At 37.7% G+C, this 24206-nt stretch overlaps 2 protein-coding genes and 1 long non-coding RNA gene across 6 annotated transcripts; 2 read left to right on the top strand and 1 right to left on the bottom strand.

Moving 5' to 3' along the window:
* The first annotated feature begins 8 nt into the window (after positions 1-8).
* Positions 9-5796, top strand: LOC114306349 (26S proteasome non-ATPase regulatory subunit 11 homolog). The gene is made up of 2 exons (XM_028251565.2): positions 9-496; positions 4306-5796. The coding sequence occupies exon 2, from the start codon at positions 4324-4326 to the stop codon at positions 5593-5595; it is 1272 nt and encodes a 423-aa protein (XP_028107366.1). The 5' UTR covers positions 9-496; positions 4306-4323; the 3' UTR covers positions 5596-5796.
* A 1741-nt stretch (positions 5797-7537) lies between these two features.
* Positions 7538-23326, top strand: GN (sec7 domain-containing protein). 4 transcript variants are annotated; one of them, XM_082871046.1, is made up of 4 exons: positions 7540-7695; positions 9733-9849; positions 16939-17770; positions 19162-23326. In XM_082871046.1, the coding sequence occupies exons 3-4, from the start codon at positions 17036-17038 to the stop codon at positions 22822-22824; spliced, it is 4398 nt and encodes a 1465-aa protein (XP_082727172.1). In that variant the 5' UTR covers positions 7540-7695; positions 9733-9849; positions 16939-17035; the 3' UTR covers positions 22825-23326. The 4 variants fall into 4 exon arrangements, with proteins under 4 accessions (XP_082727171.1, XP_082727172.1, XP_028107401.2 ...); XM_082871045.1 differs by lacking the exon at positions 9733-9849 and having other exon boundaries at positions 7538-7695; XM_028251600.2 differs by lacking the exons at positions 7540-7695; positions 9733-9849 and adding an exon at positions 11414-11438.
* On the bottom strand, positions 13436-16039 carry LOC145791114 (uncharacterized). Its single transcript, XR_014330784.1, has 2 exons — positions 15789-16039; positions 13436-15756 (listed from the first exon to the last, which is right to left on the bottom strand). It is a non-coding gene; the product is annotated as an uncharacterized LOC145791114 (long non-coding RNA).
* Positions 23327-24206: the final 880 nt, after the last annotated feature.

Genomic DNA, 24206 nt, shown 5'->3' with positions numbered 1-24206 from the left:
AAAGCAAAAACGCTTGCTTGAGAGTTGAGCCATCTCTCTGTCTCTCTTCTCTAGGGCTGTGCACCGGATCCACTGGCCCGACCGACCCGACCCGACAACCAATGGTTGGATGCATGGTATGCAGCGGACGAGTGCGGGTTCCGGATTCTTATTTTTCGGGTTCAGGTGATCCGCATTATACCACAAACCCGACCCGACCATGACCCCCCTTTTTGTGCGTGTGTTTTTTACGCCTCAGCCAGCCCTTTTCTGTAGTTTACCCTAAACCTAGTTCCTCCTTTCAGACACAGAGACACACACACCCTTTCTCTCGTCTCTCTCTTCGCTCTCTCTCTCTCTCTACCCTCAAAACCCTACCCATCGTCGTCCTCGTCCAGCGGTCTACACTAAACAGTCGACCGACGATCTACTACACTGAACGGCGATTGGCTATCGATCTACACCGAACAATATTCTCCTACGATCTGCTCATCTCTGCTCCTGTTCTACACTGACGGTATGCTCTGCTTTTCGTCTTTCCTCTTCTTCTCTTTTCTTCTTCTGTTTTTCTCTTCTTCTTTCCTCTTATTGTCTTCTCCTGTTCTCTGTTATGTCACACTCTCTGTATGTGTTGTTTTCTACCTCTTATTCAACATTTCCGCCTCTTGAATTTTGGGTTCAATTTCGTTTGTTGTATGTGTTGTGTTCAATTTTAGTTTTATTTAGAAACTACTTCGGAACTGATTAGGAAGTTGTGTTTATAAATTGATTGATTTAGGAACTGATTTAGTTTTATAAATTGATTGATTTCGGAACTGTTTCAGAACTGCTTCGGAACTGATTTAGTTTTAAAATGGATTGATTTTGTTTTACAGTGCTTCCATACAAAATTTGTGTATATAAATTGATTTTGGAACTGAAAATAAATTGATTGATTTAGGAACTGATTTAGTTTTATAAATTGATTGATTTAGTTTTACGGTGCTTCCATAAAAAATTTGTGTTTATAAATTGATTTAGGAACTAAAAATAAATTGATTGATTTAGGAACTGATTTAGTTTTATAAATTGATTGATTTCGGAACTGATTTAGTTTTATAAACTGATTGGTTTAGTTTTACAGTGCTTCCATAAAAAAATTGTGTTTATAAATTGATTTAGTAAGTGATTTAGGAACTGAAAATAAATTGATTGATTTAGGAACTGATTTAATTTTATAAATTGATTGATTTCGGGACTGCTTCGGAACTGATTTAGTTTTATAAATTGAATTATTTGTTTTTGAATTGAATGTGAATTAAAAATATATGAATTAAAAACCAATGTGAATTGAATTATTTGTTTTTGGTCTGGCAGATTGGCAGTATATCAAATATATGTGCACTTGCACTATCTTTTGCTTACCTATGTTTTGGCAGTATTTTAGGAAGTGCAATGCACAATTGAATTATGTTCATGTTCTGTTTTTGAGAAAATGCACAATTTTATGTTGAAAATTTGTAAATTTTTAAACCGCCAAACCGATTTGTATCCATCCGCCAATCCACTCAATCCGCATCTGCCGGATTGGCGGACGGATGCAAATTGATTTTCTCCAATCCGCCAATCTGGCAGGCGGATGGCGGATTGGAGGTTTCGTGGCCGCAACCGATCCGCGCCCATCCCTTCCTTCGTAGTTTTTGGGTTTATCTTTTCTATCGATTGTGACCTCTCTTATTGTGTTGTTGATTATATTGTTCGAAGTTTGAATCAGCTACTACACTCGTTATTATGTAATAAATTCATGAAATTAGGGCTTGATTCAACTGAATCCTAATGAGCATGGTTTACCAGTATTCAGCCAATCTGCGAAACCCTAGACCAAAACCCCTTCTTTTGACTAAAGTGGGTTTTGGAATTTTTGCATCTTGTTTATTTTGGGGCATTAATTGACTAGATTTCATTTTGATACTCTTGTTTGGTTTAGTGATCTACTTAGCTTCCATTTGGTTTGACGAATCATTATTTTTTCAACAGTTCATTATTAAAAAAATTTAACAGGTAAAATAAAATTATCCTTTTAATTTTTTGCTTGCTTGGCAGACACATTTTTAAAGAGGATATTTAGTTGCATCAAACAGTTGATGAGTATATAAAACACGAACTGAACATTTGAACAAAAACTGAACTTGTAAGTGGTACGAGGAGGTTGTAAATTTTATTTTACAATGTTAGAATTCAATTTGAAGGGTTGAAACCATCTAACTCTGAAGTGTATTATATATATATATATAGAGAGAGAGAGAGAGAGAGAGAGAGAGCACTCGTTAGAAGGGTCACTTCCCTGGTGTCTGAGAAGATGGTAGGAGTCTTCCCATGTCTTGTTCTATTAGTCACTAAGTTCTAAATGAGTTTGAATGGTGTAAAATAAGTTATGGAATTTAAATTTGGCAAGTTGTTTTCCTGCCTTTATTGAAAAAAGATTTACAAGAAAATGTTCTCTTCAATTTATAGTTGGATCAAACATGAGAAAAATGGAAAGCCTTTACTGATATTTTAGGTCCAAACAAATGCTGTGTTAATGACATGTGATCTAGTAGTAATATTTGGGCCTCTCAATTGTATAATCCATCATTACTTATCTTAATAGTTTTTCTTTTGAGATATTTGGTCTATTTATTTATGGAATGTTGTGTTTTGTTGCTGTGAAATTAAAGGAAAAAAATAGAAGAAATTGGGAGGTCAATTTTTTGTTGCATCTGCATTCTGTTCTATGTTCTATTGCTGTCCTTCGTTGTATTTGTTATGATGGATGGATAAATTATGGAGAATGAATTCTAATATGATATATTTTGTTGGTATGGCTGTTGGTTCAACTTGTAATTTTTTTCCCTATGATTTTGTTGTTTGACTATGTGAGAAGTTCAATCATTTGGGTTGCTTTTAAGTGCTGCATGAATGCATTGAGGTGCAGTTTTATGCAGTGCTTTTCTGAAGCGCCTCAAAATTGGAAGTACCACAAATGGTTTTCCACCAGGGGTCCTCTTCCCTGCTGTGAAAGAATAATTTTGTTATACTATGTATGTGTTTTGGATCATCTGCAGATAATGATTTGGTTAGGTTTACTGATGTGGCCTTTTGCAGAGAAGAGTTGGTTACTTCATGAATGGGATTACTTAAGTTGTTTTAGTTGAACCACTTTCGAGATTCCTTATTGTGGGGAAGTGGTTTTAGGAAATACTCTTCTGATCCTGGGAGACGCTTGTGATCCACCGATAGGCACCTGAAAAGAAATAAACACTTCGGTCGGGGGTGCCGGAATTAGCACTCCGACGGACAAGTCAATCTCTCGTTCTAGATTACTTGTATTCTAAGTTAAACACTACAATTATCACATACCTTTCTCAGTCTGCTATTCCTTTATTTATATTCGTTCCCTGGGCTTCGGGTCCAGGTCCACTTTTCGCTCATTATGTTTATATTTACTTGGCTCCGTAGCTCAGTACCTATTCGGCCCATCTACCCTTTATATTCGGCATCCTGATGGTTTTGGATAGAGCCGGGCAATACCTGTCTGTTAAAGTATGCCTCTTTTAAAATTCGGCTCCCACACTTATAAAACATTTACAAGTCACGGCAACATAGGCTTCTTTTCTTGGTGATGAGTACATAGGACTTAAAACACTATTTGTTTTAGCAATCAATAAGGTTTGGGAAGCATGAAATTGATTTTTCTTAGAAGAAAGGCATCTCTAGGCACTTCTCTGGCTTTTTGTGATTAGACATAAAATGCAGATTTTGGAATGTTTGAAAAAAAAATGACAAGAAGTTTGGTGTTGAAAGCTGGAGTGACTGGTGTGTTTGGTTTGGTCAGTCCCCCAAGAAGATTGTCTTGACAGAGACATATCAAAGTGTAGTATCATTCCCATGTTGGAAAACTAAATAATGGGAAATTAGTATGAGTTCTTTGATTTGCTCACCATTCTTTTGTATTATTGATGTTCCTCAATTTGCTCACCTTTCAATGGGAAATTAGGATTGCCCCTTGGGATATAGTAAGAGTTGCTCCATACTAATAAGAGTTGCTCCATGCTTTTGTATGATCAAAAACAGTAAGAGCAGGTAATCCATCAGTTTAATTATGATTAAAAATAAAATAAAATCTGTTACTCACATTGAATTTATCTTTTTAATTTGGGAACTTGTTTCTGAAGGTTTAATGAAGCTGCATTTCATGTTGTCTAACCTGGGAGCTGTGTCGATCATTTAAGTTTTGCATCATTTGTGGGATAACGTGTTAGTTCAGTTTGTTTGTTACCTAATTGTTCAATTATTTCAAATTTGCAGGAATATAAGGAGGTGATCATGTCTTCGTCATATGTCCCAGCAACCACTGAATCACTCGATCAGGCTCAAGAAGCCAAAAATCCAACAGAGGCAATCTCAATCCTTTACCGCATTCTTGAGAACCCTTCATCTTCTTCTGAAGCACTCCGGATAAAAGAAAAGGCCATCTCGAATCTCTCAGATCTTCTTAGAGAACAAAACAGGGCAGAGGAACTCAGAAGCCTTCTGACCCAACTAAGACCTTTCTTTTCCTTGATCCCCAAGGCGAAAACTGCAAAAATTGTTCGCGGGATAATCGATGCAGTAGCTAAAATACCAGGCACGTCAGATCTCCAGATCTCTCTTTGCAAAGAAATGGTTCAATGGACCCGAGCCGAGAAGCGAACATTCCTTCGTCAAAGAGTTGAGGCGAGGCTTGCAGCTCTTTTGATGGAAAGCAAGGAATATTCGGAGGCATTAGCCCTTCTTTCTGTGCTAATCAAGGAAGTCAGAAGATTGGATGACAAATTACTCCTTGTGGACATAGAATTATTGGAGAGTAAGCTCCACTTCTCTCTGAGAAACCTTCCTAAAGCTAAGGCTGCACTCACTGCAGCGAGAACAGCAGCGAATGCTATTTACGTGCCTCCAGATCAGCAGGGTACAATAGATTTGCAGAGCGGGATTCTTCACGCAGAAGAGAAGGATTATAAAACCGCTTACAGCTATTTCTATGAGGCATTCGAAGCTTTCAATGCTCTTGAAGATCCTCGAGCAATATATAGTCTCAAGTACATGCTGCTGTGCAAAATCATGGTGAACCAGGCCGATGACGTGGCAGGAATATTATCGTCTGCCAAGGTGGGATTGCAATATCAGGGTCCGGAAGTCGATGCGATGAAAGCTGTTGCACACGCTCATGCGCAACGCTCTCTGAAGCTCTTTGAGACTGCACTTCGGGATTTCAAGGCACAACTGGAGGAGGACCCAATTGTTCACCGCCACTTGTCTTCGTTGTATGATACTTTGCTGGAGCAGAACCTTTGTAGGTTGATCGAGCCATTCTCGAGGGTTGAGATTGCTCATATTGCTGAACTGATTGAACTCCCTGTAGAACACGTGGAGAAAAAATTGTCTCAGATGATCCTTGATAAGAAGTTTGCAGGGACGTTGGATCAAGGTGCCGGATGTCTCATAATCTTTGAAGATCCAAAGCCAGATGCGATCTATCCGGCGACACTGGAGACCATCTCGAATATTGGGAAGGTTGTGGATAGCCTCTATGTGCGATCTGCCAAAATTATGGCATAAGGTTCAAGCTGTTTGGCTGAGTAACATTTTCTGGTTGCCATTTCTGGTTTATGACTTAAAAAACCTAAAGACTTGCTTTTGCTTTTTCCATTATTTCTTTGAAACTGGGTTCGATTTACTTTGCTTTAAGAGATTATAGCTTATTTGTGTGATTTTGCTTTGATGGTCTTCTTTGAATTACTGGGATCATTTTGTTGGGAATTCTGATTCTTGTTACTCAATTGCTGCTTTATCAGGCGGAATATCATTGTTGCCAACCATTGTCACAATACTTGTATTAACTCTGTTTTGCAGGGTTGCAGTGCTTTAAGTTTAGAATGGTAGTAGTACCATCCCAGCTTGGTTCGGTTTATAGTTCCATTTGGAGCTTTAAGGTGGTCTTTGTGGAGATGTATATTGTTTTGGTGGTGCTCTTTCCCGTTATGTTCATTGGGATAAAGATGTATTAAAGATAAATTTTCATCATTTATGGATCACGATCACTCATTTATGATAGTGGTAGTAGATATTATTATTTTAGTAAAATATGGATTTTTTTTTAGTATGTTTATATATTTTGTATATATAATTGTATAATCAAAGTTTTAATTGTAACTTTAGTATCACATGCAAGTATGAATTTATAAATTTTTTGGCTCGTTAAGGTTCGTGAACAGGCTCGAGTTTGAGTCGAGCCTAAGCCAACTCGGCTCGAGCTCGGTTTGTTAAATCTTTATTCAGCTCGAGCTCGTTAAAATTTTAATAAATAAGCCCAAACACATTAAAGTTCAGCTCGGCTCATTTGGAGTCTTAATTAATACATAGTTAGACTAAAGAGATTGATCATGTTATTTGAAATGAAAGAACAAAAGAAGGGAGGCAAAAAATTGGATGTGCCGGAAGTTTATGGAGGTGGAATTATAAAAATGTAGGTACAATCACAGAAGAATAATTGCTCAAGAACATTTTTTAAAAATTAAAATAACGTGCAATTTTTAATTTTATATAATAATAAGGGTTATTTGAAAAAATGGCTTATAAGTTGATTTTTTGACTTATTATGAAAAAACATACAGTGAATTGGATTTATTTATAAATAAATCAATAAGTTAATAAATTGGCTTATAAGTTGATTTCTAAAAGAAAATTAAGTATAAAAGACAATTATAGTGAACTGGATTTATTTATAAAAAAAATCTTATTACAATTTTCGGTGATAAATTTATTATTGTAAAAATATATATATTTTTTAAAAATACAACAAAATGCATGTACTTTTTATATTATATTTTTAATACAAACTACGACAAATAAACTAAAATTTAATGAAAACTCACACACAAAAAAAAAAGGTCAAAATATTCTAACTATTTTTATTATTTTGATAATTTTATTGGTATCATTATTATTAAAACGAGAGGCAAATATTTAAAAAAAAAAAGAAAAACTCACAAAGGATAACAAAATATACCTACAAATAATTATTCCCAAGTATAAAAAGAAAATATAAATATATCATATTTAATCTTTTTAATTTTTATTATTGAATGATATTTGTCACTTATATATTCCATGATTTCTGTTATTCCTATTTTGAGCAGGGGGTTTTTCTCTCACAAAAAGTTCAAAAAAAAAAATAAAAAATAACTTTTAATTATCTTTTCAAAAATAGGTTAAAAGCCACCTTTCAACTTTTGACTCACTTCTCTCTCTCTCTCACAAAAATAAAAATTAAAAAAATTTAAAAATAACTTTTAATTATCTTCTCAAGTAGGTTAAAAGTCACATTCCAATTTTTAATCCACTTTTTTCACTCGCAAAAAAATAAAAAATAAAAAATAAAAAATAAAAAACAATTTTTAATTATCTTTCCAAAAAAAACATCAGCACGCTTCTGAGGTCCTTGGAACCGGATTCCGGCTCGAACCAGTACTGCAAAATGGTGAACCGGGCTCCTTATTCTCATTGCATAGATTTGTCTACGCATAGAATATTCAGACACATTGTAAGAATCACAGTACTAGGGCTTGAAAACACAGTTCGATTCGATCGTTGCTTGACTTGAACCCACAATGTTGTGATCTACAGAGCATTTCAATTACTCTTTGTTCCCTTCACAAGGTTTCTCTCTAATATTCTCTCAAATGTATTTGATTTTATTTTGATAGATTGCATTGATCATCTTACTCCTCTCAGATCGTCTTTCTCATCGTTTTTTTTTTTTTTTTTTTCCAATTTGAGTGATTACAATTTTAGGGTTTCGTTAAAAATTGATTGTTTTATATGTAAGAATTATCGGTAAGTGTAGTTTATTTGCTTCATCGTGATCTCTAGATTTGGGAGTACTGAACAAAAAGGTAGAAATTGTGGCTTTATTTGCTTACTTTAATGTCGAGATCTTGAACCTAGAGTCGTGTATACCTTGTGTCTTATGGGGTTTGAGTTTTATTTTTATTTTTAGTAGCTTGTCACGAATTTTAGGAAAAATTGAAGTTTATGAATAATCTAACAACATTTCTAGGTAAGCCAATGAAAATTTTTGCGCACATTAAGGAAAGAATGAAGAAAATCGTTATGTTGTATCTTCGTTATGTTTTATTTTATTTCATTTCTAACTATTATTTGTAATGTATTTATGATATGATTATGATGTGATGGTTCATTTCTGGTCAATCCAACGGTTGAACCGTGGACGCTTTACGTGGCTTCTTCTCGGGTTTATTAAACATCCATATTTTAACATCAGATAAAATATACCATTGATTTGGAGAGACTAACACCAGGATACTTATAAGCACTCTCACATGAAATTTTTATAATTGAAAGGGAAAATAGACAATTGTATACCAAATTATGGATTTTGGAGTTGATAGTCTCATATGAGATGCAATTATCTTATAGGCATTATGATAGTTTGGCATTACAATTGGTGATAGCTGTTATGTCCCCAGTCCCTGGCTGCTGGGGACATAGGTCATAGTTAAACAACTAACTTAAAGTGGTGATACTGGTTGGTGGAGTTCCTGTACCTTTTCTAATCGTGTGCACTCAATTATGACCTTAAGAGTCGCATATAATTGTTTTCAGTTTGTAAGTTGATTGATTCTTTTGTGGATTCAAGTTGGTCAAGTACTTATTGTTGTCCAAACTTGTACAAGCAGTTATGTGAAGCTTCCCGTACCTTTATGTCTGTCTCATGGTTTGATAGGGCCGCGCAGAGAAGAAGGATTGATGTAGCCGACCCCATTTGATAGGACTTAAGGCTTGGTTTGGTTTGGTTTGGTTTGGTTTGGTTTGGTTTTGTTAATTTTAGCATATGGGATGCATTCCAACTTGATGAGAATATATATATGCATGGATCGCAAGTTTAAAAATTGTCAAACTGATCCAAATCATTGTAAAATTTTCACCTTATTTTAAATATGTATAATCCTTATTGGTACTTTTACCCCCTTTTTTTGTTTTATGAAAAGTATAATCTTAGGATCCTCAATCCAATTCATGAGGGCCTCTCACTGATGCCATGCAAGATTCTGGTTTTAATAGCCATGTGTGTATATATGTATATATATATTTTTTGATCTAAAGGATGTTTTCCCCCCATGATATTGTAAATTGTGGTTGCTAGGCTGGTGGATATTGTTCCAAAGTCACAATAGTAACCAACATTATTCACATGATTATTCTCCAACTAGTTAAATTTTTTGTGCTGAAATTTAATGAATATGCAATAAGTTGGTAGGCCCCCTGGAGTGGGCTTATCTGTGTACTGAATGGGCAGAGAACGTAGACAATGTGTGTTGCAGACCACGGGGTTTTCGTGGAGTGCACTTGACTGGTTTTGGTAGAAAATCACATCTATTTTTTTAATCTTTCGCAATGCATTCTTTTAGGTAAATGGGTTCTTTAGTTTAGGTCTGTTTTTTGTATTTGATTTTTCAGGAGATGTGAGACTCTCTGTTAAGCTGGTTCATTTATTATATTCCACTGCCCTTGTCAAACCTTTGATATTTTTTTTTTCTCTCTTTTCTGTGGTAATTTTGAGTCTAAGGTTCCTTGTGATTTAAGCTGTCTCTTGGTGTTAGGGGCATTAGGAAACCTCAATTTATAGGTTTATTATTCCTGTACTGATTTGTAACCTGTGTGTGTGTGATGCAGGACAATTAGAGACAGCAGTGAATCTCGGCTTTTGGGTCTGATTTTAATTGGATTTTATGGCTGCAATTGCAATAAGATTATAGGGGACGAGTACGATTTGTTTAGGGTAATAAATAGGTAAGAGTTTAAACATGAAAAGATGGGATTTTAACACTGTTTAGGGGTTGTTGTGAGGCTGTGAACAGTAACTCATGAATAGTAAACTAAAATAGAAAAGAAGAAAGAAGAGAAGAAGGTAGGCCTAGGCATCACACCTAGATTCCATAGGCATCACACCTAGGATTTGATTGCATCACACAACCCATAAAGAAATTTTAAAGCTCTCAATGTTTTATAAAATATCAACTCTATCAAATTATAAGCATTACATGGTTTTATATAGGATTAGAAGATTTCCTAAATTAACTAGAACTAAAATAGGAAACTACAAAAATATCTTTGATTTTTAAAACTAATTTAAGAATAAACAAGAAACAAAAATAAAAACTAATTAAATAACTTGACTCACAAGACGCCCATGGGCGACCCCTACAGCCCATGTAGCAAATATAAAATTACCAAAATGCCCATCGCCTAAAAATCCTATAAGCATAAAAACAATCATAAAACAAAACTATAATAATATTATAAACATGATTATGTGTGGTTCCTATCTATTTCTCTTTGATATCATTTCAATTTCTAAATATTGCCGCTTCTTTGAATTTACTCTTCCTTGAGCTTCTTATATTCCGCATTATTCTTCCTTGGTTGGAAAAAACTTGACCACGAGTTTTGAAGTGTTGAGGTATAAGCATCCTCAAGCTTCGGAATTACATTCACGGCTTCATGTTAAAATCTTTAAGTTGTCAGCAGCCTTTTCTTTGTTGGAGATAGGAATAAAAATATTGAGAAATTGATCTTGTCCTTCATGATACTAAATGTGTCAGGAATGTCAAAATCAATGAAAAGAACTGAAACATCCTTGAATTGATCCAAATCTTGGGCTGCAAAATTTATTCCATGCAATCTGTTCTCATTTGGCTCTGCAAGGCAGTGTTTGTAATCAATTTGAATACTTCCACCCACATCATTAATTGTGGATTCCAAACTTTCATCCTCTTTTTCAACCAATGTTTCATCATGTAGTTCAGTATTACCATCCCTTTGGGAAATATTAGAATCAGTCATAGAGAATTGAGGCAGCAAATTGTTGGCCTGTAGCTGTAAAGCCATATTAGGATCAGTGTCAACAACTGGTTCATGTAATTTTTCAGTCCCTATAGCTTGTGTGACATCCGAGTTTTCTATTTGGACCTCATCCTCTTCCTTGAATAACAATTAGTTCTTCTTGGGGTGGTTTTGAATCATCAATAAGATTGTTTTTCCCGTTTATAATTTGACTGTTTACGACCTTCTGTTGGGTTGCTCGTCTTTTTAAAGAATTAAGCCGCACTTGAAAACTATCTAACTGCTCCACAATTTTAAAAACAATTTGATCTCTTCGGTTTTCAGAAAATATTCCCCTTCTGAGAGCTCTAGGATGTGTGGACATGTTTTAAACTTCCACAAAATAATAGGATCTATCGCTCTAATACCAACTGATGCAGGACAATTAGGGATAGTAACAAATCTAGGCTTTTGAGTCTAATTTTAATTGGATTTTATGGTTGCAATTGCAATAAGAATATAAGGGACAAGTAGGATTTGTTTAGGGTAATAAATAGGTAAGAGTTTAAGCATGAAAAGATGTGATTTTAGCATGGTTTAGGGGCTGTTATGAGGCTGTGAACAATAACTCATGAAAAGTAAACTAAAATAGAAAAGAAGAAGAAACAAGAGAAGAAGGTAGGCCTAGGCATCACACCTAGGGTTTGATTGCATTACGCAACACATAAAGAAGTTTCAACGCTATCAACTTTTTATAAAATATCAACTCTATCAAATTATAAGCATTACATGGCTTTATATAGGACTAGAAGACTTCCTAAACCGACTAGAACTAAAGTAAGAAACTATCAAAATATTTTTGATTTTCAAAATTAATTTAAGACTAAATAAGAAACAAAAATAAAGACTAATTACATAACTTGACTCACAAGGCGATCCATGGGCGACCTGTACAGCCCATGTAAGCAAATTTAAAATCACCAATATACCCCTTGCCTTAAAATCCTAGAAACATGAAAAGAATCATAAAATAAGACTATAATAATATTATAAACATGATTATGTGTGGTTTCTATTGATTTCTCTTTGAAATCATTCTAATTTCCAAATATCGCCGCTTTTTTGAATTGACTCGTCCTTGAGCTTCTTATATTCTGCATCAGTCTGTCTATTTTATTTTATTTATTTTTGATAAACAATGTGTCTATCTATTTTATTGGTATCGACATGAATAAACACTGAGCATAATATGCTATTGGTAAATATTGAAGTCATGCTAATTTGCTTAGCATGAGTATGAGGGTTACAAAGATGAGGTATTGTTTATTTTCAATGGTATACGTAGTCTAGTTCTGCAAATGCTTGATTTCTTGACACTGTTTCATTATTAGTGCAAGTTAGTCTGTTCATCTATCAAGATGTGCTGGGTGGTCAAGCATTGGCACTCAAGGTTTGAAATGAACGGTGAGGGTTGTAGGTGGCGGATTTAGCGATGGTGCCTATGGTCTAAGCTACACGGACGCGGGTACGGGTGTCGGGTGTGGGTGCATATCTAAGGGTCAGACACTTTAAAATTAAAAATTAGAGATACGTGGATATGGATCCAAATTTGAATATGGGTACGGGGATACGTTAAATAGTTATTTTTTAAAATATATTTATTATATGAATATGAGTTAAAAAGTTAAGAAATAACAAATTTTATTAAAAAAATAACGAATAAAATATAAATAATAAATAAAAATTATTTTAGATATAAAATAAATTACATTATATATGATAAAATAAATTATTTTTATTTTAAATATAAAAATTATAATATTTATAATATATTATAATATACAACATTTTTTTGAGTAAATATTATATAATATGAATACTATTATATATTATTATACTAATGTTAGAATTTCCCATCTTTACCTTCACCTACTCCACTACACACTCCACTTCACCTAACTCTACTCCACTACACACTCCACTTCACCTAACCCACTATCACCTCCACTACACCTACTACCACATTACCTTCACCTACTCCACTACACACTCCACTTCACCTACCTCTACTCCACTACACACTCCACTTCACCTAACCCACTATCACCTCCACTACACCTACTACCACATTTTCTTCTATATATAGATTGTATAGGAATTGTAATTTATGCATCTTGTAATCTATCAATTCAATACAATCTATCAATAATACAATTCTCTCTATATTTTTATACATTAAATCTTGCATGGTATCAGAGCAAGGTTAAACAACTTAGTAATTCCGCTTCACCGGCGGGCGGCAATCTCGCCTTGGCCGCCCGCCGGACAAACCCAAATTTCCTTCATTTCTTCTTCACTAGTAGTTCTGTATTTGGTTCTTTGACAACTCCTAATGTGTTTGGCTCAAGCACTGTTTTTGGTCTCAGTTCTTCAGCTTCCTCTTCGGAGACGAACTCCATTAGCACCAGTGGTGCCACTTCAAGCGTATTTAATTCCACTTGGCAGCCCACCAAGCCTTCATTTAACTCAACATTTAGTTCTGCGTCTCTGTCAACTGGGTTCTCCTTTGGAGCATCCTCGGTTTCTGTTGCTGCTACCAACAGTGCCCCTATGATGTTTGGTTCAACCGCTCCATCGCCAGGGCTCGCCTTTCAATTTGGTAGCCAACAACCAAATCAGAGCGCTCCGCAAAATCCATCTCTATTTCAGTCATCGGGTAGTCTAGAATTTGGTGCTGGAGACAGCTTTTCATTGGGTTCTGGTGCGACCACTGACAAGTCTGGTCGAAAAATTGTCAAAGTAAAACACAAGAACCGGAAGAAGTAAGACATTAATGTTGCAGGTAATTGGTTTCTTGGCCATCACCCACGGTTATATGGGTTAATGTGAAGATTATTGTTATTCTCAGTCTCAGGGTTCTCTTTTTGGCACCAGTGGTGGAACTGGGGTTGCAACTGTTACGCAGAGCATGCCAATTCACTTTGGGTCATCCACCACCCACTTTTGCCCCACCAGTGCATGATTCTCGGACAGGGTGCCAGGCACCAATACATGCCACTCTGCACCATATCATCCACCCACTTTTATTTTATTATATAATCCACATACCCATCATTCTTTTTCCCACTCAAATATATTATACTAGCCTTCATTGATTCCACTGGCTTCCAACACTTCATTTTATTTTTATTTTTTTTTATTATTATTATTTTCAAAAAAAAAAAAAAAAAAAAAAAAAAAAAAAAAAAACGCAGAGGAAGATCTGCACACCAAACTCATTTTATTCATGTCGAGACTCATCCCAATCACCATGTTTCCACATACAAAAAAAAAAAAAAAAAAAAAAAAAAAAAAAAAAAAAAAAATACAAAGAAACAACCACATTCACAGGTGGGATTTTTCTTCTCTACTCTGCCGCCGGTCTTTTCTTCTTGCCTCCGTCCTGGGCGGCCCTTGCCGGTGCTGCCTCCGTGTTTCCCACTCCACTGGGCACGATCACTACTCCCTGCTCCTCCACTGCAGTATATGGCGGCCCTCCAAATCGGAACATCACGGTGGCCTTCCGCTTCAGCTCCTTGTTTTCTGCCCTTAGCACGCTAATCTCTGCTCGCGCATCCTTATACATGCGTTGGAGCAGAGCCAGCTGGGAATTTAAATGCTGCACCTCATTTGTCCTACTCTGCAGCCGGTTCGACAAATTTGTGACCGCCGTCATGGTTTCCACGCATGACTTCAGAGTATACTGATTAGCCTCAATATCAGTTTGCACCGCCATTTTTTGCTCCACCGACCGCATCGGAAAGTTCAATGGAGCAAAACCAGAGGTGTTTGGTTGAGGTTCACTGGCCACCGCACCAGTTATTTCTCTTGTGGGCTCGTTCAGTTCTGGAAAGAGCGTGAGCAGGTTCTGGGTAGCTGGACGGGAAGAAGAGGCCATGTTTTTGGGTTGCTAAGTGTTTCAGCGAAATAGCAATTTCAGACTGGTAATGTTCGGAAGGGTTGGTGACAGAATGGCAACAAAGTGTTCCACAGTTTCTCTCTCCGCAGAGGCAGAGTTTTTTCAGCGAAGGGTTGGTTTCAGAGGTTTCAGAATGGTATGCCTCAGCCTCAGCCTTCGTCTTGGTTAAATAGCCGAGGCAGCCACGCGTATCGCGCGCCTCTTGCCGCCCGACAAACTGGCACGCCTTTTCATGGCACATCTTTTGACAAAGTGGACACGCCTTTTGATGGCACGCCTTTTGATGGCACGCCTTTTGATGAATTGGGCACGCCTTTTGATGGCACGCCTTTTGACAAAATTGGGCACACCTTTTGAGGGTGCAACTTTTTAAGAGTCCGACAAGACTCTGTAAACTGTCCCGACATTGATTCCGGTTAGTTTTTACAAGTGTCCGACAAGACTCTGTAAACTGTCCCGACATTGATTCCGGTTAGCTCCTTTATGGGTCCGACAAGACTCTGTAAACTGTCCCGACATTGATTCCGGTTAGCTCCTTTATGGGTCCGACAAGACTCTGTAAACTGTCCCGACATTGATTCCGGTTAGTTTCTACAAGGGTCCAGCAAGACTCCGTAAACTGTCACAACATTGTCTTCTACAACGGTCCGACATGACCCCATAAACTGTCTTCTACATCGGTCTGACACCACCATACAGTGTCCTCTACAACGTTATGACACCCCATACAGTGTCTTCACCAACGGTCTGACACGACCATACAGTGTCTCCTATCCTTTTTTATTTTTATGTATTTTCTTGTTTTGTTACTCTCTCCAAACTCAAGTTGGTTAGTTTCTCTCCTCCTTGAGTTTGCGGGGGGCTGTTAGAATTTCCCATCTTTACCTTCACCTACTCCACTACACACTCCACTTCACCTAACTCTACTCCACTACACACTCCACTTCACCTAACCCACTATCACCTCCACTACACCTACTACCACATTACCTTCACCTACTCCACTACACACTCCACTTCACCTACCTCTACTCCACTACACACTCCACTTCACCTAACCCACTATCACCTCCACTACACCTACTACCACATTTTCTTCTATATATAGATTGTATAGGAATTGTAATTTATGCATCTTGTAATCTATCAATTCAATACAATCTATCAATAATACAATTCTCTCTATATTTTTATACATTAAATCTTGCAACTAATATATCATTTATAAATAAAAACTAGAGAAAGAGAAGGGCAAGGAAGAGAAGACGGTCAAAGAAGAAAAGAGAGAGAGAGGAGAAGGGCAGAAGATAGAAGAGATAGAGAGAGAGAGAGAGAGGTCGAGACCAGAGGGGAATCGAAGCCTTAGGGTGGAATCGGCTTTGAGATGTTGATTTTCAGATCTCCTTCGATTCGGTCTAGTTCGCGGCTAGGGTTCGCACTTCGATCGTGCCTCGCGACTCGACTTGCTTCGCAAAGGTGAGTTTCAGCCCCCCCCCCCCCCCTCTCTCTCTCTCTCTCAACAACCCTTCTTCTTTCTCCTCTCATGTTAGCCGTGTCTGAGAAAATCATGCCGAATCCGACACATATCTTACACCCACACCCGTGTCGTGTCGTGTCGACACGGGTACTCTGCCCTAAACTGGCGAGTCCATGTAACACAGCCTATGGTGCAGTTTAATGCAGTCTGTACACTTAGTTGTGTAGACGTGGTCGCAAGAGTAATGGTGGAATAGGTGAATACACACTGGGGAAGCAATAGTAATGGTGGTGGTTTGGGATTCTAATGCTGAGGAAATAGTTATGGTGATTGTGATGTTCTACTAGTGTACTAATTCTACTGCCCTTGTATCTTCTTAAAATGATGATTTGTATACTGGGCAGAAAATCATATTGTTCTGTTTTGCTAATAGCATTTATTGTTTAGGAGGAAAGTTTAACATGTTTGAGTATAAATTGTAGATGTTTGTTGTAAATAGTCAGAATCTTGAGCTATGTTGATTTGTTTCTTGAAGTGTTGGAATTACCTCCTTTACATACTTTCTGAGCTTTTATTGCCATGTTCCTTACATGATGAGTACATCTTTGTTGATTTTGTGTAGGTCGTGAAGGGTTTTGTCAGGTTCCAGTACTTTTTGTAAATAGCTATTGCTAATTACAGATTGAACTTGAGCTTGTATTGGAGAGTTCAGTTTCAACATGGGGCGTCTAAAGCTGCAATCTGGAATAAAGTCAATTGAAGAAGAACCAGAAGACTGTGAGGTTATTTCTTCTAACAAAGCTGCTTTAGCATGTATAGTCAATGCGGAAGTAGGTGCTGTACTGGCTGTTATGAGGAGGAATGTGAGATGGGGAGGTCGTTATATGTCGGGTGATGAACAGCTAGAGAACTCTCTCATCCAGTCTTTGAAGGCATTGCGGAAGCAAATTTTTTCATGGCAGCACCCATGGCCTACCATCAATCCTGCTGTTTATCTCCAGCCCTTCTTGGATGTAATTCGGTCTGATGAAACCGGTGCACCAATCACAGGTGTTGCTTTGTCATCTGTTTACAAGATTTTAAGTCTTGATGTGCTTGATCTAAATACTGTTAATGTTGAAGAGGCTATGCACTTGGTAGTTGATGCTGTGACCAGCTGCAGATTTGAGGTGACTGATACTTCATCAGAAGAGGTAGTCCTAATGAAGATACTTCAGGTTCTTCTAGCTTGCATGAAAAGTAAAGCATCAGTTAGGCTGAGTAATCAGCATGTTTGCACCATAGTGAATACTTGCTTCCGTGTAGTTCATCAAGCAATAAGAAAAGGTGAGTTGTTACAGCAGCTAGCTCGAAACACAATGCATGAACTTGTTAGGTGTATTTTTTCAAACATACCTGACGTCAACAACACAGAAGATTCATTGGTTAAAGGAGCCAGTTCTTTTAAACAGGAGGTATGCAGGCATATTCTTTTGTGTCTTTTTCATTTCCACGTGCATACAATGTCTTCCTTCTTATTGACTTTTATCAAAACAAATAAATAAATAAAAAATAGAGTATTTTTTCTTATTCTTTACTCATTTTAGGGCTTTCTGGCCCTTTTCTTTTCACTAATGGTGATGTAACAAGCTTTTGAGCTTCATTTTTGGGAAGCCCACCCAAATTTTGACATGTAGGTAGCATGTATCTGGCAACCTGATCTATTCGTTTCCAATTAGAGGCATAAATACTATGCCAACTTACAAGGAAATTTAAAGATTAAAAGCGTTCCAACTTAAGAGTGCTGCGCATCAACTGCGGCCCCATTTTATAGCTAAGAAAAGATGTATAACAATCTTTCATGACAAGCTTGTCACCCTATTGGTAGCCTTTTCTTTTTTAGGTTTTTGGCGTGTTTAATTGAACATATCAATGGGTCTAGCTAATGGTTTCACGCCAACTGTGAGAATCTGGCCAAGCTTGTAGTTAATCTTCTTCTTTTTTTTCAAGCTGATATTTTTGGAAACCACACAACTGTTTTATGGTTTCATTTTTGTTTTATTTGTTGGCAACTTAGTACAGTGTTCAAGAATATAGTGGTCCTAATTCCTCATTCGGGGGCTGAACAATGGTGGTGGAAACTGCAGATAGTGTGTGTTGGTCTACTTGTTTTCCACCATGGATTCTTATCCATGTTGGAGTATGCAACATGGGCTTTTGAACATATGTTCATTTTGTATTTTTGCACCACAATAGAAAATCAATAAGAGATTTGTATTCTTGATGTAAAATCACACTTTTCTGAACCCCGAAATGGAAAAAGAAAAATAGACAAAAACAAAATAGAGCAAACAAAAATGGCCTATGGCATGGAGGCGATCTCCTGTATAAAAAAAAGAAGAAGAGATGGATCCATATGCCAAAACTGCAGCTTTCTGCAGGGTAAGATATTTACTGTTTTCTTTTTTGTGAATGTAAGGCTGAGTTTGTTTAGGATGAAAGTGGTAGAAAGTAAGAGAAAGGAGAAAAAAAAAAAAAAAAATTTTTTTGAGTTCGTTTAGTATGTAAGTAGTAGAAATTACAAGAAAGCTAATTTTCTTGTACAACTCATATTAGCATTGTAACTAACTTTATAATTTCTTGTAAAAAACACAAGAAAACATGAGTTTAAATTTGTCCATGTAAAGAGTTATCTATAATTAATCTTTCAAATTTTTCTATCTTTTTCTGGTCAAATTTTCTTCTTAATCAAATACTTGCAAGAAACATATTTCCCTTTCCATTTCTTTTCTTTCACTTTCACTTTTCACCAATTTTTCTTTATAATCAAAAGGAGCTTAAATGAACCCATTTTCTTCTTGTGCAGCTTGGTGGGATGGATAATGATTACAATTTTGGGGCAAAGCAATTAGAGAATGGCAATGGTAGTTCTGAACATGATAGCCAACTATCCTCAGCAGGTTTGGCTTCTAATGCTCCCAGTGGCCTAGTTACTGGTATGATGGATGAAAATACAATCCGGTCTGGTAATCGGATGGACGCTGTTCCATATGATTCGCATTTAATGACTGAGCCATATGGAATCCCCTGCATGGTTGAGATATTTCACTTCTTGTGTTCATTGTTGAATGCTGTTGAGCATAATGGAATGGGTCCTAGTCCCAGGCCAAATAGTATGGCATTTGATGAAGATATACCTCTTTTTGCTTTTGGATTAATTAATTCAGCAATTGAATTGGGTGGTGCTTCTATTCGCCAACACCCCAGATTATTGAGTTTGGTACAGGATGAATTATTTCGTAACCTGATGCAATTTGGTTTGTCAATGAGTCCACTTATACTCTCAATGGTATGTAGCATTGTTCTCAATCTGTATCATCATTTGCGCGCTGAACTAAAGCTACAGCTTGAGGCTTTCTTTTGTTGTGTGATTTTGAGGCTTGCACAAAGCCGATATGGGGCTTCATACCAGCAGCAGGAGGTTGCAATGGAAGCTCTTGTTGATTTCTGCAGGCAGAAAACGTTTATGCTGGAGATGTATACTAACTTAGATTGTGACATAACTTGCAGTAATGTTTTTGAAGACCTCGCCAATTTGTTGTCCAGGAGTGCATTTCCAGTGAATTGCCCTTTATCTTCAATGCACATCCTTGCTTTGGATGGCCTGATTGCTGTAATTCAGGGAATGGCTGAGAGGATAGGCAATGGATCAGTGGGATCGGAACCAGCCCCTGTGAATCTTGAGGAGTATACCCCGTTCTGGATGGTGAAGTGTGACAACTATAGTGACCCTGATCATTGGGTTCCATTTGTGAGACGGAGGAAATACATCAAAAGAAGGTTGATGATTGGGGCTGATCACTTCAATCGAGATCCAAAAAAAGGGCTTGAATTTCTCCAGGGAACGCATCTTTTGCCTGACAAACTCGATCCCCAAAGTGTGGCTTGCTTTTTCAGATACACTGCTGGGTTAGATAAGAATCTTGTTGGGGATTTTCTGGGAAATCATGATGAGTTTTGCGTTCAGGTTCTTCATGAATTTGCTGGGACTTTTGATTTTGACGGCATGAACCTGGATACTGCATTGCGGTTGTTTTTGGAAACTTTCCGACTTCCCGGGGAATCACAAAAGATACAAAGGGTACTTGAGGCATTCTCGGAAAGATACTATGAGCAATCACCTCAAATTCTAGCTAACAAGGATGCTGCTCTCCTATTGTCCTATTCACTAATAATGCTCAACACAGATCAGCACAATGTGCAGGTGAAGAAAAAGATGACCGAGGAAGATTTCATCCGGAATAATCGGCACATCAATGGTGGCAATGATCTCCCTCGAGAGTTTCTGTCAGAGTTGTACCACTCAATCTGCCAGAATGAGATCCGCACAACACCAGAACAAGGTGCTGGTTTCCCTGAAATGAACCCAAGCCGTTGGATTGATCTATTGCACAAATCCAAGAAAACCGCTCCGTTCATTGTGTCGGATTCTAAAGCCTACCTTGACCATGATATGTTTGCTATAATGTCGGGTCCAACCATTGCTGCTATCTCTGTGGTATTTGACCATGCAGAGCATGAAGATGTATACCAAACCTGTATCGACGGATTCATAGCTGTTGCAAAGATTTCAGCATGCCATCATCTTGAAGATGTTTTGGATGATCTGGTGGCATCTCTCTGTAAGTTTACAACCCTTTTAAACCCATCATCTGTGGAGGAGCCGGTTCTAGCCTTCGGCGATGACTCGAAAGCCCGTAATGCAACTGTAACAGTCTTCAATATTGCAAATTGGTATGGTGATTTCATCCACACGGGCTGGAGAAATATCCTCGATTGCATTCTAAAATTGCACAAGCTCGGTCTTCTTCCTGCTCGTGTGGCAAGTGATGCAGCGGATGACTCAGAGCTTTCTTCTTCTGACCCTGGACATGGGAAGCTTCTTACAAATTCTTTATCTTCAGCTCACATGCCATCCATAGGTACTCCTAGGAGATCTTCTGGACTGATGGGCCGGTTCAGTCAGCTTTTATCTCTCGACACAGAGGAACCAAGATCACAACCTACTGAACAACAGCTCGCTGCTCATCAGCGCACTGTTCAAACCATTCAGAAGTGTCACATCGACAGCATTTTCACAGAGAGTAAATTTTTGCAAGCTGATTCCTTATTACAGCTTGCACGGGCACTCATTTTGGCTGCGGGACGACCCCAAAAGGGGAATAGTTCTCCCGAGGACGAAGACACTGCTGTTTTCTGCTTGGAATTGCTTATTGCTATTACCCTGAACAACCGGGATAGGATTATGCTTCTCTGGCAGTGTGTTTATGATCACATATCTAGCATCGTTCAGTCGACAGTGATACCTGGTGCTCTGGTTGACAAGGCTGTTTTTGGACTCCTTCGGATTTGCCAGCGCTTGCTGCCCTACAAAGAGAACTTGGCTGATGAACTTTTGAGGTCACTACATCTGGTTCTGAAGCTTGATGCTCGTGTTACCGATGCATACTGTGAGCAAATCACACAGGAAGTTAGTCGTCTTGTTAAAGCAAACGCCACTCACATCCGTTCCTCAACGGGCTGGCGAACAATCACGTCCTTACTTTGCATCACAACCCATCACCCAGAAGCTTCTGAAGCAGCTTTTGATGCACTAATGTTCATAATGTCTGATGGAGACCACTTGTTGCCAGCCAATTACGTGCTCTCCGTAGATGCAGCAAGGCAATTTGCTGAGTCTCGTGTCGGACAAGCCGACCGATCTGTACGTGCTTTGGATCTTATGGTTGGTTCTGTTTCTTGTTTAGCACGTTGGGCGCAAGAAGCCAAGGAATCGGGAGAAACAACAGAGGCTGTAAAAATGTCTCAGGATATAGGGGAGATGTGGCTGAAGCTTGTGCAGGGATTGAGAAAAGTGTGTTTGGACCAGAGAGAAGAAGTTCGGAACCACGCCCTCGTATCGTTGCAAACGTGTTTGACAGGAGCTGATGGGGTCCACCTTTCGAGTAATTTGTGGTTGCATTGTTTTGATCTGGTTATATTCACAATGCTTGATGACTTGCTTGAGATCTCACAAGGGCACTCCCAAAAAGATTACCGAAACATGGAAGGGACACTAATCCTTGCATTGAAGCTCCTGTCTAAAGTTTTTCTACAGTTACTTCACGAGCTCTCGCAGTTAACAACTTTCTGCAAACTATGGCTTGGGGTGCTCAGCCGGATGGAGAAATATATGAAGGTGAAAGTCAGAGGAAAGAAAAGCGAGAAGCTTCTAGAACTAGTTCCCGAGCTTCTCAAGAACACCTTGCTTGTAATGAAGAGAAAGGGAGTGCTTGTGCAGAGGAGTGCCCTTGGTGGAGATAGCTTGTGGGAGCTAACATGGTTGCATGTAAGTAACATTGCTCCGGCTTTGCAATCTGAAGTGTTCCCAGATCAAGATTTGGAGCAGCCACAGACTAACGAAGCTCATGTATCAGGAATTCATGAAACTGTTTCTACTCCAAATGAAGCAGTTAATCCAGAAGACTAACTGATTTTTCAACATTCGATGAGTTGGGCTTCTTAAACGCATCATATTTTCAGACATGGTTGTGTAATTTGTGTTCCGATATTGGTATTTGCAGAGTTGAGATGGATCAAGATTCTCCAAATATGCAATTTGTGAGAGAACACCAATGAATGTGCTAGTGCTGATCTAGACAGGTCTATTAGTTTGTTGATATTACATATTCTGCTTCTCTGGCTGGAAATTTACTACCTTTTGTAGGTTAAATTTAGTTTTTCCTTTTCGTTTAACGTTCTATTAGTCTTGGGGAAGGGTTTGATTCCACTTTCGTCATTTCAAGAAATTTGAAAGAGAGCCATTGGTTCATCCAATTAACTAGATCCTCTCTTGATGTTATATTAGCTTGTTTGTTGATGTACAGAAACTCAATATTGTAACGTCCATAATTTTGATGTGTAGTTTCGTATTCCGCGTGATAATGTTCTGAATTAAGTTGATCATCCTGACAGTGTCAGGCTTATTGTTATGGGATCTCCCAAAAGACGGATTTAGTTTCGTATCAGTATGACAATCTATAATATCTTGTGGAAAGCCCAAAATGACTTTTGTTTTTTGTTTTTTTTAATCAAATGCATCAGTTAACAATGGATTCGGCGAAATGGCCTCCCTTCAAGCATCGGTGTTTTTTAATTTTTTTTACTTTTATGGTGTTATGTTTTTTAATTCAGTTGTGAGCAGGTCTCGGTCAAAATATACTCCAAGATACTGGATTTGCAAGTCTCCATTGTAAGATTCTTGGTTTCTGTCAGGTTTCTTTTCATTGTTCTTTGTTTAAACCATTATGAGGCTCTTCTTGCTTATAACTTCCCTTGTAGAATTGAGTGGCAGGAAGCTGCTGCTGCTGCTGCTGCTGCTGCTCTCTCTCTCTCTCTCTCTTTTGTAGAATTGAGTGACAGTAAGCTGTTGCCGCTGCCTCCTGCAGCTGCTCTCTTTCTCTCTCTCTGGCTGCTGTGCCTCCTGCTCTCTCTCTGTTGGTTGTTTGGTATGGGTTTTATTTTTCAATTTTGTTTTTCGTTTCTATTTTTCTTGATTGAAACTAATGAAAACTTAGAAAAGATTCATCGTTTTCATTTTGGAGTAATTAGTCTAACATCCCTCTCTAACTTTTAATAATGCAAGAGATTTACAATATTTATTTTTGTAGCCTAAGGTTCTTCACACCCACACTCATACCCATTCTCTCCTCTCTCACTTCAGTTGGTACTCTACTCTCAATCTCTCTCTTTCTCTCTTTCAAAACCAAATGCTCTTATATTTATCACAAAAAAAACAAAAAAACAAAACCAAATGCTCTTATAATTGCTGTTTGAAAATCAACCACAATGTTGCAGCAGTAGCTGGATCTG

This window comes from Camellia sinensis, chromosome 5, assembly GCF_055761805.1.
Source record: "Camellia sinensis isolate YWXY chromosome 5, ASM5576180v1, whole genome shotgun sequence".
Lineage (NCBI taxonomy): Eukaryota > Viridiplantae > Streptophyta > Magnoliopsida > Ericales > Theaceae > Camellia > Camellia sinensis.
Note: the sequence above shows the minus strand (reverse complement) of the source record. Positions and strands in the feature narration are given on the sequence as shown.